Source organism: Elephas maximus, chromosome 18 (genome assembly GCF_024166365.1).
Source record: "Elephas maximus indicus isolate mEleMax1 chromosome 18, mEleMax1 primary haplotype, whole genome shotgun sequence".
NCBI classification, from domain to species: domain Eukaryota; kingdom Metazoa; phylum Chordata; class Mammalia; order Proboscidea; family Elephantidae; genus Elephas; species Elephas maximus.
This window is the reverse complement of record NC_064836.1, coordinates 9,312,963-9,328,587: the sequence shown is the minus strand read 5'-3', so window position 1 is coordinate 9,328,587 and position 15,625 is coordinate 9,312,963. Positions and strand designations below refer to the sequence as shown.

The 15,625-nt window shown below is 48.4% G+C and overlaps 1 protein-coding gene across 1 annotated transcript; it reads right to left on the bottom strand.

Annotated features, from left to right (window-relative positions):
* Positions 1-8,777: 8,777 nt before the first annotated feature.
* GPR25 (G protein-coupled receptor 25) lies at positions 8,778-9,996 on the bottom strand. The gene has a single exon (XM_049858463.1). It carries the CDS (start codon positions 9,897-9,899, stop codon positions 8,778-8,780), a length of 1,122 nt encoding a protein of 373 aa, XP_049714420.1. The 5' UTR covers positions 9,900-9,996.
* Between the last annotated feature and the right edge of the window lie 5,629 nt (positions 9,997-15,625).

The window sequence follows — 15,625 nt, the reverse complement described above, 5'->3', positions numbered from 1 at the left end:
AGTATTGAATTCAAGCCAGATTCAGAAGAGGACATGGAATGAGGGATATCATTGCTGATGTCAGATGAATCTTGTCTGAAAGCTGAGAATACCAGAAAGATGTTCGCCTGTGTTTATTGACTATGCAAATGGATTCAACTGTGTGGATCATAACAAATTATGGGTAACATTGTGAAGAATGGGAATTCCAGAACACTTAATTGTGCTCATGCAGAACCTGTGCATAGACCAAAAGGCGGTCAGTTGAGAAGAACAAGGGGATACTGTGTGGTTTAAAGTCAGGAAAGGTGTGCATCAGGGCTGTAACCTTTCACCATACTTATTGAATCTCTACACTGAGCAAATAATCTGAGGAGCTAGACTACATGAAAAGTGCAATACCAGGATTGGAGGGATACTCATTAACAACTTGTGATATTCAGATGACACAACCTTGCTTGCTGAGAGTGAAGAGGACTTGAAGCACTTACTGAAGAAGATCAAAGACTACAGCCTTCGGTATGGACTACAACTCAACATAAAAACAAACAAACAAAAAAAATCTTCAAAACTGGACCAATAAACAACATCATGATAAATGGAGAAAATATTGAAGTTGTTAAGGGTTTCATTTTATTTGGATCCACAATCGACACCCATGGAAGCAGCAGTCAAGAAATCAAATGATGCATTGCCCTGGGCAAATCTGCTTCAGAAAACCTCTTTAAAATATTAAAAAGCAAAGATGTCACTTTGAGAACTAAGGTGCATCTGACCCAAGTCATGGTATTTTCAATAGCCTCACGAGCATATGAAAACTGAACAATGAATAAGGAAGACCAAAGAAGAATTGATGCCTTTGAATTACGGTGTTGGCAAAGAATATTGAATGTACCATGGACTGCCAGAAGATGGATCAAATTTGTCTGGGAAGAAGCATAGCCAGGATACTTCTTAGAAACAAGGACAAGACTTTGTCTCAAGTACTTTGGACATGTTATCAGAACGGACCAGTCCCTGGAGAAGGGCATCATGCTTGGCAAATTAGAGAGTCAGAGAAAAAGAGGAAGACCCTCAGTGAGATGATTGACACAGTGGCTGCAACAATGGGCTCAAACTCAGCAATGATTGTGAGGATGGCCCAGAACCAAAAAAATAGGGTTGCTATGAGTCAGAAACGACTCGATGGCACCTAACAACAACATCTCTATACATTTGCCTTTTCTTGTCTTCTTACATAAGGGAGATCATACAATATTTGTCTATTTGTGGTTGATTTATTTTGCTCAGTATAATGTCTTCCAGCTATGTCCATATTGTAGCCTGTATCAAGACTTCATTTGTCCTACTGGCTGAGTAGTATTTCATTGCATGTGTGTACCACGTTTTGTTTATCCTTTCATCTCTTGATGGGCATTTAGGTTGTTTCCACGTTTTGGCTATTGTGAATAGTGCTGCAATGAGCATTGGTGTACAAGTCTCTGAGTCTCTGCTTTCAAGTCTTTTGGGTATATACCTAAGAGTGGAATTGCCGGATCATATGGTAGTTCTATTTTTAGTTTTTTGAAGAACTGCCACACTATTTTCCACAACAGCTGTACCATTTTGCATTCCTACCAACCATGGGTTATGTTTTTAATTTCCACACAGCCTTGCCAACACTTGTTATTTTCATTTTTTTTTTTTTTATCTCAGCCATCCTAGTGGAAGTGAAATGGTATCTCATTGTGGTTTTGACTTGCATCTCTCTCGACTCGACGGCAACAGGTTTTAACGGGTAATGGCTAATGACACCGAACATCTCTTCATGTGTTTGGTGACCATTTGAATGTCCTCTTTGGTGAAATGTTTACTCAAGTCCTTGGCCCATTTTATGATTATTTGTCTTTTTGTTGTTAAGTTGTCAAAGTTTTATATATATTTTGAGGAAATACTTTTTGATTTTGGTGATAAGGAAAAGGAAGAGTATTTTCACATTTTTCCTTCATCCTTCTCTCTCCCTTTCCAACCATTCCACTGGTCTTCTGGCTGTGGGTCTTTCCATCATTTGCCCCATTTGACTGAGGCTCAGAGAAGGGGGTGAGAAGCTTCCTCCAGGCCACATGGCCATCACTGAGCAGGCAGAGACCAGAGGTGCTGTAACAGTGAGGCACCTTCACAAGGGATGTGAGGGCTGAGTCATACCACCAGGTGCCATTCTCCTGAACTCCCCAGATCACTCATCACCACCGGGGCCCTGGGTTCCCACACTGTGCCCTGAGAAAGAACCCATGGGGTCGAGGGAGGTGAGGAGAAAGCCCAGAATTAGTCACAAGAAGCAAATCAGAATCACACAGAGCTGGTGGATGGGACCAGCCTTTGCCTCGATGGATCCCAGCCTTTTAGAAACTCAGACCAGCTCCGTCCAAGGGGAGAAGGCAGGAATAGCCAGGCTTGGACGAACTAATCTCGAGGGTGCACTTGTCTGAAACACCACAGCTTACAAAACATTTTCGAGAATATGATTTCCTTTGATCTACATGGCAGCCAGAGCAGATGCTCTCATTTCCATTCTTCAGATGAAGAAAGCGAGGCTCAAGGAGGCTAAGAGAGCTGCCCAAGGTCAGGAAACGAGTTGTGACTGAGCCAGAGCCAGTATCCAGGTTTGATTTCAGCTCTAGTGTTTCGGCAGCTTCACAGCTATTTGTTAACTGTTGTTGCTGGGTGCCTTTGAGTCAATTCTGACTAAGAGTGACCCCATGCGACAGACTAGAACTGCACCATAGGGTTATTTTGGCTGTAACCTTTATGGAAGCAGATCAGCAGGTCTTTTTCTCAAGGAGTTGCTAGGTGGCTCAGGCCACCAACCTTTCAGTCAGCAGCCAAGTGCTTAGCCACTGCAGGCTCCTTATTTGTTAACGACCTGCCCTTTAGAAAGAAAAAAAGTGAAACTATATAGACAATTTCAAAAATAAAGAAATGGGAGGGGAGAAAGTAGGGAAGGATCCATAATTGTCTTACTATCCCTATTAACATTAGGTTTATTTCCTTCTAGTCTGTCTTCTTTTTGTGCCCTTTTATAAAACATAGTTGTTATTATGATAAATAAAATGCAATGTCTTTCCTTTTACTCTTCCCACTATGTCATATTACTTCGTATTATGACATAATCCTGATGATCATTCATTCAACGGGTAGGTAGTGAGGGCCTACTCCATGCCAGGCACTGTTCCAGGCACTGGGGATACAGAACTGATTGTAGCAGACAGAACTCTCATGCTCCTGGAACTCATATTCTGATTGTAGAAGGCAAAACAGGTGGCATCTCTCTAGTTAGCACCAAGAAAAAAGATGCCTGTTACCACACTTAGCACTTAGGCTATAGAGAAGAAAAGAGCAAAAGATCATTTTTATCCAAAGGACTAAAGAGACATCGTGTAACGTTTTCCTTCCACAAACCCAGTGCCAGCACTTATTTTATGTCCTCCAGGCTTTTTTATACTTGAAATGTGCAGATGTGTTTAGCATAAGCAATTTTGTTACCTTTTTTTCCCTTTTTCCTTTCACCTGTAATTAACATTTTCTAAGTGGCACAGTGGTTAAGAACTCAGCTGCTAACCAAAAGGTCTGCAGTTCAAATTCACCAGCTGTTTCTTGGGAGTCCTGTGGGGAAATTCTGCTCTGTCCTATAGGGTCGCTATGAGTCAGAATCAACTTGATGGCAGCGGGGTGGTGGTGGGGGGGGAAACCCTCTTTAAACATCATTTTAAGATTTGCATGATATTCTATAATATTGATGATGTTTTACAGTTGTTGGACACTGGGTTGTTTCCTTTCAGGTTTAAGCAGTGCACCAAACCTTTCTTGTTTAGTATTACCACGTTGGAAGAGAGGGGCAGAAGGGAAATTGCAGGGTCAAAAGGTATGAACATTTTGGAGGGATGCGATATGAATATTTTTAAAGCTCCCCATATAGACTGACAACGTGCTAAAAGAATATTCCCACCAGCAACATGCAGCGTGCTCATTTAACTACTTCCTTGCTGAATCTGTGCCTCATCTTCCTGAGTTAGAAATGAGAACTCCTTGGTCCTCCTTCATTTTTGTCTGAGTACGTATAAGAGAAAATGTCCAAGGGACACATGGTAGACCAGACCAGGGACCTCCCCAAACAAAGGAAGGAAACTTCCTCACCACATCAGGCGCAGTTCTGCAGCGGGAGGGAAATGCTGAGCTTCGATAATTACCACAGGAGGGGAAAGGAAAGCCCACCACGGCAAGGAGAAGCCTTCTTCCTGTCTGTCTTCAGGGAGCTCAATTAGCACATCGGCGTGGGTGGAAATGGGGACAAAGTCTCAACAGCCTAGAAAAGTGCCTCTTCTGTAGGCTGGGGTTTCACCACGGACCAACTCAGATGAGATTCATTTTGTGTTGGATCTCACAAAATGTTAGAACCTCTAGAGCTTCAGCTACTTGAAATGGAATAGTTGCTCGGAGAGCAATGGCAAGGATAGGAAGGACCCTGGACATGATATACCTGAGCTCTCAAACATTAAAGTACCTGAAATACGAACTGCTAGACTCTCTTGGAGTGTGGGAGGGGCCTGCATGGGTGCACTTCTTGACAACCTGACTTCCTGGGGGGCAGTGAATAAATGGGGTCCGGGTGGGTGGGGTGTGATGTTCAACCTGCTCTAACCCAATAGCCCCAAATGCTAAAAAAGCACGCAGAGGCACTGGATGAAGGGTTAAACAGGCTGAGAAAGAATGCCCAGGTTTCAGACCTGTCTTAGGTACCTAATGCTGCTATATAACACAAATACCATAAGTGGATGGCTTTAACCTGCAGAAATTTATTCTCTCACAGTCTAGAAGGCTAGAAGTCTGAATTCAGGGCACCAGCTCTAGGGGTGGGCTTTCTCTCTCTCTGTCGGTTCTGGAGGAAGGTCCTTGTCATCCATCCTCCCCTGGTCTAGGAGCTTCTCAGCACAGGGACCCTAGGTCTAAAGGACGTACTCTGCTCCTGCTTCTTATTTCTTGGTGGTAGGGGGTCTCCATTCTCCTAGTCCACCTGAGTGGCAACCCTACACCCTCAGCCCCGGCAGGCCCTGTTCTTCTGCCCCTTGGGCATGGCAGCCCTGCCTCCTCTGCTTTGGGCAGCAGATCTGGCCCCATCCCACTGGCACTTGTGAACAGCAGCCCCACACTCTGGAACTGAGGTGGTGAAGATCTGACTCTTTGAAACCTAAGAGGCTGTGGTCCCACCCTTTGAAGTCCTAGAGGCCATGGCTCCACCTTTTGAGATTCCAGTGGTCGTGGCCACACCCTTTGAGACTGAGGCAGCTCTGCTTCCTATGTTCCTTGTCTCTTCAGCTTTTACTTCCTGGTTCCTTGGCCTCTTGGCCCTTCGGGTCTCTTGGGTTAGCCTGGCATCTGCCCAGCTCAGACAAGTGTTCCAAAGCTCTTAAGCTCTATTGATAATTGCCTGGAGGTATACAACTCCACCAGTAAATCTCAGCCAGAAGACACTCTGCTCTCTTGCTCCGTGGGTCAGCAAGCCTACTTCCATTGATAAGTGACCAGAGGCACCCCACTCTGCCAGGAAGCCTCCTATGCAAATGCCCTCGGCTCTCTCATTCTGTGGTCAGCTCTCATACTGTTCCACGCTGATCTCCTGGTTCTGCTGCTGCTGTTCCTCTGCTGCTGCCTCTAGCTGTCTATGCTCCAGTGCCACAGCTCTCCTCACTTCATTCTGTGTCCTCACCAGAATTGTCTTTGGTGTCCATAATTCCACCAACAGTCTCTTCAAGGCAATCTAGGTTTTAACTATTAGGTACTTTAAAATTCTTCTAGCCTCTACCCATTCAGTTTCAAAACAGCATCTACATTTTAGGTATCTGTTAGAGGAGCACCCATACTCCTGGTACCAAATTCTGTCTTAGTTATTAAGTGGATTCCAACTCATGGCGACCCCATGTGTTTCAGAGTTGAACTGTGCCCGGTAGGTTTTTAAGGCTGTGACCCTTCTGAAGCAGATTGCCAGGCCCTTCTTCCAAGGTGCCTCTGGGTGGGTTTGAATGGCCGACCTTTTGGCTAGTAGCTGAGCGCCTATCCATTTGTACTACCCAGGGATTCCTAGCAACTCCCTAAAACCAAACCAAACCCATTACCACTAAGTCGATATTGAGTCACAGCGACTCTTTAGGACAGATTAGAACTGCCCCATAGGCTTTCCAAGGAGTGGCTGGTGGGTTCAAACTGTCAACCCTTTGGTTAGCAGCTGATCTCTTAACCACTGCGGCACCAAGGCTCTTCAGGCTTCCTAGATGTTCCTAAAATGGGAACTGTAATCTTGCCCTGGTGGACCTGGTGCTCACACCACATTTGTCAAAAGGTGTTGGCAGGCCTGTCTGATAAGTAGGCACAATGATACAGGTAGGCCCAGGAAGGTGTATGGGGCCCGCAGATGACTCCCCAACCCAGGCTGGGGAGGGGATAGAGTTTAACCACAGAAAATGTGTTATCATTTTTGTGACTTGTCTTAGGCTAGGCTCTCTAGAGAAGCAAAACCAGCGAAGCATGTAAATGTATATATATAGAGACAGATTTATATCAAGGAAATGGCTCACGTGGTTGTAGAGGCTGGAAAGCCTCAAGTCTGGGGGTCAGGCTGGAAGCTTCTCCTTACTCATGTAGCTGCAAGGGCTGGCGAACCCAAGATCAGCATGTCAAAGAACAGGGCTGAAGCTCACAGGCTTTGGAGACCGATGAATCCCAACATCCGCAGGCAAGATGACAGGTAAGCTACTAGCTCAAGTCCCAAGAACCAGAGGTCAGACAAGCCACCTTCAGGATCCAGAGCAAGTAAAAGCCCATGAGTCCTGCTAGAAAGTCCACCTATATTGGATGCAGGCCAGATCCCTAAGGAAACTCCCATTCAACTGACTGGCTACTCACAGCAGATCCTATCACGAAGGTGATCACATTATATCAGATCTCATCATGGAGGTGATCACATCATACGACTGCCAAGCTACTTCATAACTGCCAAACCCCTGAGAATCATGGCCCAGCCAAGTTGACACACAACCTAAATGATCAGAAGACCCAATCTAGAGCTGACTCCAGCTGGAGTACTGATCTGAGTGGACACTGCCCCCAGAACCTGCAAATTCATACCTGGCCTCGAGGTGAACTGGCTGGGAGAGATTTCCATGGGCAAGAGAATTATTGAGTTCCTTTCCCTGCACTGACTGAAATTTCCTTAGGCCAAATCCTCTTAAAACAAAAGTATAAACATTGCCTTTCCAATCCCTCAAAGGATTAGGCAGAGAGTCAGAATTAGAATATGAATAATTCCAAACATTTGTACAGGAAGAGGAAACCCTGGTGGCATAGCAGTTAAGTGCTATGGCTTCTAACCAAAAGGTCGGCAGCTCGAATCCACCAGGTGCTCCTTGGAAACTCTGTGGGGCAGTTCTACTCTGTCCAATAGGGTTACTACGAGTTGGAATTGACTCGACGGCAGTGGGTTTGGTTTGGTTTTGGTTTTGGTACAGGAAGATCTCAAAAAAAGTAGGAAAAATGGCCCAATATATATTTGAAAATCATAGTGGCTTATCTCTCTTTGAAGTGATACCTGGTTGGCAGACACATTCAAATTTTTTTCCTCTATTACCTTCAAAATACGAAATTTCCTTTAAAATAATAAGAATAAATTATGTGCTGCCCTCCTCAGGGGTTATGACGCCTACACTGGTGTAGCTAACCCTCAGGCCCGCCGGCGAACACCAAATCCTGATCATCCTGAGGTCAACCTCAACTACAGGTTTGAGTTTTGTCTGACCCAGTGTGTGATCCATCGCCCACATTCATTTCACTCTAACTGCTCAAGTAAAGACACACCAGTCGGGCTAGGCTAGCCAAGCAAAAGTGTTTATTGAGGAGGGTGAACTCACAGAGAAGATTCTGGGATCCCCGGCTGAGCGATAGAGAATCTGAGCACCTGGGGAGAGATTTTGGAGCCCTCTGTCCAGAAGGAAGGGCCGGACAACTTCCACGGTGAGTTCTTTGGCTTCCGGGATGCAGCCACAGTAGGGAGAAAGGTCACCAGATACAAACCCAGGGCAGGCGTATCACTGCAGGGGAATCCGTTTGGAGAAATAAGCTGGGGAGCTCACACTTAAGCTGGTCCCAGTGGCTTTGGTGACCTTTGAAAATAAAAGTCTGAATTGATGGTGACTTAATAATATAGCAAAAGCAGCTAAACGGCGAATGAGCAAAAAAAAAAAAAAAAAAAAAAAGGGGCTGTTGATTCCCATGTTGCATAGAAATTTTTTGGAGAGCGAGGGGGCCTAAAGTGGAGAAGGTGGTTCTCGGAAGGCAAAGGCTATTGTAGGGGTCCAGAGAAAGCATAGCTGGAGACAGGAGTGGCCTCTGGGCATCTCGGTTTTTTCTGGGCCAGTGCTATTCTCCTTGGGGCAGGAAATGAGACCGCTTTTCTTTCCTCTACTTGGTGAATCTGTGGGTCTCCAGGTTGCTGTCTGCTTCATCTCAAAGGAACTTTTCTTGGACTGGAGAAAATTAGCTGAGATGCCCTTCAGGCGGGGAGAACAGCTGGTCTCAGCATCCCGGCTTGGAGGAGTTCAAATAGCTCCGAGGTTCTGGAAAAACTGATGGAGTAGGTCCTGGTGGGACAGCGCGGGCTGGGGCTTTCTGCTGCCACAAGAACAGGCATGTCTGCGGAGCCCAGCCCGCCTCCCTGTGGCTCTCTTCCCCTTTTCCTCCCTCCTTCCGCCCCCTCCACGGGCCTGGGGCAGCTATAGGGGGCCCGAGACTGACTGCACCGGCTGGAACGAGCCCCAGCTGCAGGCCCCGCTCCGAAACAAGGAGCTGTCGTCCCCGGAGAGCGAAGAGGCCGAGCTGACCCTGCGCGCCAGGCGGCCGATGGTCCCGCAGGCCCCGCGACGCGCCCGGGCGCGGAACGAGCGGTCCAGGAGGAGGTAGATGACCGGGTTGGCGCAGCTGTTGACGAAGGCCAGGCAGGTGGCGATGGTGAGGCCCCAGCGCAGCGCCAGCACCAGGGAGCAGGGCAGCGGCAGCGCCCCCAGGCGCGCCAGGTAAAAGATGGCCCGCAGGGCGCTGAAGGGCAGCCAGGAGCCCACGAACGTGCTCTCAATGGCGAAGATGATGCGTAGCGAATTCCTCCGGGCCCGGCCCAGGTGCGGCGGCCTGCGCAGGCGGCGTGAGATGCGGCAGTAGCAGAAAAGGGTGACACCCAGGGGCAGCATGAAGGTGAGCAGCAGCAGCAGCAGGCTGAGGCCCTGGAAGGCATCAGAGGCCTCCTCCCCGCACTGGCTGCCCTGGCCCCCGGGGAGTGGCTGCAGCCCGCGGTAGGCCAGGGCCGGCAGGCCGGCCAGGAGCGCCACGGCCCAGACAGCGCAGCAGGTGGCCAGAGCGCAGCGCGGGGTGCGCAGCGGGCGCGCGTCGAGCAGCTTCACCACGGCCAGGTAGCGGTCCACGCTCATGCCCGCCAGCAGCAGCGCGCCTGCGCAGCGCGTGCCGGCCAGCGCGAAGCTGCTGAGCTTGCAGAGGCTCTCACCGAAGGGCCAGCGGCCGCCCAGCGCCGCCGCCACAGCCCACAGCGGCAGCGTGAGCACAAAGCCCAGGTCGGCGGCGGCCAGGTGCAGCACGAAGGTGTCCACGAGCCGCCGCGGGCCCCGCCGCCCGGCCAGCAGCCACACCACGAAGGCGTTGCCCAGCAGGCCCACGGCGAAGGCCACCAGGTAGAGCACGGGGATGTAGGCGTAGCTGTAGGGCAGGTCCCAGGACGGGCACAGCTTCAGCTCCTCCAGCTCCTCCAGGGCGCCCGATCCGGAGTAGTCCTCGGACCCTGCCCATGGGCTGGGGCTCCAGGGCTCGGTGGGGTGCATGGCCGGCATAGGTCAAGGGGCCTGTAGGGGACACAGCCTTGGCGCAGGTGGCAGCAGCTCCGTGGGAGAGGGGGGTTTGCCCTTCACGGCCTGTGCCCAGCACCTCCCTTCCTGCCACCCCAAATTGAGGCGAATGGGTGGGCAGGAAGGTTGAGGGGGAGGGTGTGGGGTGGGCGGGGCAGGCTCCTGTGGTAGAGATGGTGGCCTGCGATTTGGGCTGGCCTAAGCGGAAGGGCAGGGACAGGGCAGAGGTGGCTTCATAGCTGGGCCCTGAGAGGAAGAGTCCCCAGGGCTGGGAGACCTGTTATTGGGAGCGTGGCCCATTGCTTCCTCTACTAGTTGCTCAGTTTCTTTGCTTATGAAGTGAGGGTACTTGCCCTACTATCTCAGGGGTCTGATGTCAGGTTACAAGAGGTGGTGGGTGCTCCAGAGCCCCAGTCTGTTCTCAGTGTCCCCCTCGGCTGGCCCCCTGTTGTTTTCTCTAGCTTTAGAGGTGAGGAGACAGAACCCAGGATGAGGGTTTTATAAGGGGGAGAGGGCCAGGGCTGCCTTCTCTTCACCTCTCTAGGAAGGAGGGGGTTCTGCTATCTGGTGAGCATGGCATTGGGGTGGCTCTCCTGCCATTGTTAGTCCCTTGAGCTGCTGTGACCAAATGTCTTAACCCTAGAAGTGGCTTTTCTGACCATATCAGGTCCTCACGGAGGCACATGCAAGGGTTTTAAACCAGGGTGGAAGGGGTATGGCCAGCTTATCCAGCTGGAAAAAAGCAGAGCCTGAGATTTAAATCCGGCCAACTGACTGCTAGTTCATTGCTCTTCTCTCCCTCCCCTATCCTGCAGCAACCTACCTGTTAACACAGCACAAAAAGACTCAGTACAGTACAGAAAAGCTCAGTTCAAAAGATTACATGAGATGGTGCCTCATTAAGCAGCAGATTAGTTGCCCAGTGTTAGGATTCAGGAGTTTAGGGGAGGCTCTAAGAGATCCACCATAGACTGAGGGAGACAGGGAGGGATTCACGTAGAAGGGTGGCAATGGTGTCTGGCCTTGCAGAGGGGAGGCTGGCCCCCTGTGGAGGAGAGGATGGGTGAGGGAAAGGTTTTGCTCTCTGAAGGTAGGGTGCAGCTGGGATTCTGGGTGACTCCAGTTACGTGTGAATTCTTCACAGACTTTCCTCCCATGAAACACTGTGTTAGAACTTCCAGAGTCTTACCACATTGTTACCAAGAATGAGTGACTGGCCCATTGGGCAACCTGGTGTTGAAAAATCGAGGATGGTCAATTTTGTCTGATTCAGTTTAGTTAGCAGTGAGCTCCTGCATGTGGCAGGGCAGGCACTCTTTTGGGCATTGCAAGAGGTACAATTCTTGACCGGAGAGTTTCATCATTAGCCAGGAGAGATAGATACATACGTGGTATATCAACAGCCAACATTCCAGAATCAAACTGTAATAAATGTTTAAAACAATGTCATCTTAGAGCTTAGAGAAGGGAGCAGTTACTTCTGATGGCAGCAGTGAATTAGAAAAAGCTTCCTAGATGATACCAAAAACCAAACCCGTTGACAATGAGTTGATTCCGACTCATAGTGACCCTATAGGACAGAGTAGAACTGCCCCATAGGATTTCCAAGGCGTGGTTGGTGGATTTGAACTGCCGACCTTTTGGTTAGCAGCCATAGCTCTTAACCACTGCACCCCAGGGCTCCTTCTAGATGATACTTGAGGTCGATTCCAGGAAGGAGTCGAAGGGCAATTATTTTTATGAGCAGCAGAAAACAGGAGAAAGGGTCAGACTAGAAGGAGGAAGTGAAAAGGACAAGCATACGGAGACGTGTAGAAACATGAACTTCATGGAACAAGAAGCCGTCTGCCCAGTGTGGCCAGAGCCCAGGATGGGAGGAGGGTGGCAAGAGATGAAGCAGGAAAGGTAGTTTGGGGCCAGATGACAAAGGGGTTTGGATTTCATTCTGTAGGGTGTGGGGAGCCACTGGGCAGTTTTGAATAGCAGCACAACTTAAGTCTGTGTTTTGAAAAGATTACTGGCAGAGCTGTGGATTGGAGAGGGGAGAGGCTCAAGCCAGGGAGACCCTAGAGCAGACCATTGTAATTGTTCGTGTCGGGAGTGGGAAGAGTTTGAAATAGAATGCTGGCAATATGGACAGAAAGGAAAGGACCTATTCCAGAGATAACTGGGTCATCACGGGGTTCCGCAACCAGCCAGATGCAGAGAAGAGTCGAAGATTACCAGCTGCCCTTGAGTCGACTCTGACTCGTGGTGACTCCATGTGTGTCAGAGGAGAGCGGTGCTCCACAGGTTTTTCAGTGGCTGATTTTTGGGAGGTAGATCACCAGGCCTTTCTTCCGAGGTGGTTCTGGGTGGACTCAAAACTTCAACCTTCAGCAGCTGAATTCATTAACTGCACCACCCAGGGACTCTGAGTCAAAGAAAGGCCTGGGATTTGTCAGCCTGGTAACTGTATGGATAAACCCCCTGCCACCATGTCAACTCCAACTCATAGCCACCTGAAAGGGCAGAGTAGAAGCGCCCCATAGGGTTTCCAAGGCTGTAAATCTTTATGGAAGCAGACTGCCACATCTTTCTCCCGAGGAGGGGCTGGTGGATTTGAACCTCCAATCTTCTGGTTCGTAGCCGAGCGCTTTAACCACTGTGCCACCAGGATGCTGTATCAATGCTGCTGCATTAATTGAGGTGGGGAACACAGAGGAATGTGTGTGTGTGTGTGTGTGTCAGAGGAAGATGATATATTCTGCTTTGACATGCTGATTTGAGACAGGGTCACGAAATCATGTACGGTCCAAACCAGGACACTTTTGAGAGTGAAAGAGGCACTATGCTAATTAACCTGGGCCATCAGCCACAAACCAGGGCTGTTCTGGGCAAACTGAGACATAAAGTCACCCCAGCTCGAGGTTCCTCTGATATGGGGCAATTGATCCCCAGCAGGGAGGTGGCAAGTGGTTCTAGAGGTCAAGGAAGGTTAGGCATGCCCATGTCTAGGCCGTTCCTGTCAAGAATTTTTCTCCTGGGTTGATTACAAGCTGGGGGAAAGGCAGGCAAGAAAAGAGGCCAGGCAGTGAATGGTTTCTAGACTGGTCCCTGCATGGGCATCACAGCCTTGGTGCTTGGGTTTCCACCTTGGGGGCTGGAGACTCAGTCACTTCTCTAATGTCTGATCACATGGTTGCTGGTGACCTGTGCCCACATCCGGAGAGGCCTTGGGGGGCTGCAGCCACCTTCCCTCGAGGCCAGCAGGGACAGGGCCTGCTTCACAGAGCATGGGGACAGTCGAGGACAGGCTTAGTGGTGCCGGACTTCATTCTCCCTCGGGTGTACCGCAGTCTGGGGCCTGGCGAGCAAGACTGATCTCAAAAGGTAGATATGAAAAACAAAGAAACTGCCAGGTGAAAAGAAGAATGGGTGAGCGGTCCAAGAGGAGGGTGTAGGTAGGGGATTGAGGGGAAGTTGAAGTAGGTTGTTTATTACAAAACACGGAGGTTCTTGTTTCCTGGGGCCGTGGCCTCGTACCCAAGGAAAGTCTGTGGTCCTGAGCACACAGCGATTCTCTCTGCTGGCCCATGGGATGGGAGGAAGCAGCAAAGGCCAGAGCCAGGGACACTACCCTGGGCCTGGCCTTCGAGGGGCCCAGCCTGGTTTCAGTGATCAAGGCCAACTCCATGATACTGCCCTCATTTTCCCTCCCCACAGCATTAGAAATAAGTCAGCTAATAGAAACCTGCCTCCTAACAGGCTGAGAATCCAGGCCACTGTCTGACACGGGTGGCAGAGCTGGAGTGGCTGTCCCTCTTGCTCCTGCCTGTCTACATACTTCACGAGCCAGCTCAGAGGCCACCCCCGTGAAGCCACCTCAGATCCCTGTCCCTAAAGGCCCTCCTGCTCTGTACTGCTGGACGTTTGATTACAGATTGTGCTCCTTTCCAATTGGGTTACGTGGGCCAGCCTTGCCTTCCCGGTGGTGGGAGTACAACCTCCTGGGGTGAGGCAGAGTTCTCTCACTTATCACAGTGATCGGCATAAGCCTGGGAACAAAACCAAACCAAACCTGTTGCCATCCAGTTAATTCCCACTCATAGTCGAACTTGCCACCAGGGTTTCCAAGCCTGGCGACAGGAGATACTTAAATACCTATCCAGCGCTGAACTAAATTGCTTCCAGGAGTAGGTTCATTTGATTTCTGCCCCTTTATGGGCTATATTGGAAATACTGGTGGCGTAGTGGTTAAGAGCTATGGCTGCTAACCAAAAAAAAGTCACCACTTCGAATCCACCAGGTGCTCCTTGGAAACCCAACGGGGCAGTTCTACTCTGTCCTTCAGGGTCACTATGAGTCTGAATCGACTCAACGGGTTTTTTTTGTTTGTTTGTTTTATTTTATGGGCTATATTTCAGCTCTTAAATGTTTTTTCCCCAGTCTAGATTTTTTTGTACGAAACATTTAACCGTTTCAGAAAAATTCTGGAACGTTGTATTTCCCCTTTCCACCATTAAAAGCCACACGATCAGCCAGTGGTGGAGTAATTTGGGAAAGGACAGTGGTGATGGTTGGCACAATATTATCAACATATTCAATGTCACTGAATTGTACATGTAAAAATCTTTGAATTGGCAACTGTTTTGACCACAATAAAACAAAGAAAAAAACACCCCACGTAATCACATTATAGAAAACATAAGAAAAGCCGTCCCGGCCCTGGTACCACCATATGGCCATTTTGGTTTCTTAACAGCCAGTGACATTTTTAAAAGAATTTACTTGTAACCCCGTTACTCTCAAATTTTTCTATTTTTCCACATCCCATTTAAGATACTCTCCACATATGTATGTGTTTTTTTTATACAACTGTTTCAGTCATAGTTGTAGTTGAGTATACACAATTTTCTGTTGCTTTTCTCAATGCCACATGAATCCGCATTTTTCTGTGTTGCTTAATATTCTAATCTCTTAATTTTGGACTGTGAGGTTGTTTCCAGAGTTTTTGCTGTTACAGAAATTTGCCATGAATAACTGCACTTATGACTTTTTTTCTTCTTTCATGCTGTTTTTATAGTATCAATGCCCTTGTGTTGGTCAAAGGCTATGAAAATTTTCGTGGCTTTTGAGACAAATGCTTACATTGCTTTTTGCTTTAGAGAGTCACTGGCATTGCATGAGGGTATTGGGTTGAAGAAATCTTGTTAGAGACATTTATCAGTAAATATATATTTTTTCTACGGCAATAATGAGGTAAAATGATACTTCATTCTAATTTGTATTTCTTTAGTTACATAAAAGATTGAAAATTTTTCCATATTTACTTTGTTATGTGAAGTGCCTAATCAATGTCTTTCACACATTCATCTATTATATTTCTTATTAATTTGTACATTTATTTAGGATGGAGCCCTGGTGGCACAGTGGTTAAGTGCTTGGCTGCTAACTGCAAGGTCAGCAGTTGGAACCCACCAGTACTCCATGGGGGAAAGATGTGGCAGCCTGCTTCTGTAAAGATCACAGCCTTGGAAACCCTAGGGGGCAGTTCAGCTCTGTCCTACAGGGTCGCTGTGAGTTGGAATGGACTTGACGGCAACAAGTTTGGTTTTTTTGGTTTTGTATTTATTTAGGACAAATCATTGTCACGTTTGATTCACATATTTTTCCAGACTTTTTTCTTAGCTATTTTCATTGTCATTAGTTTTATATTTTTATATACTGTA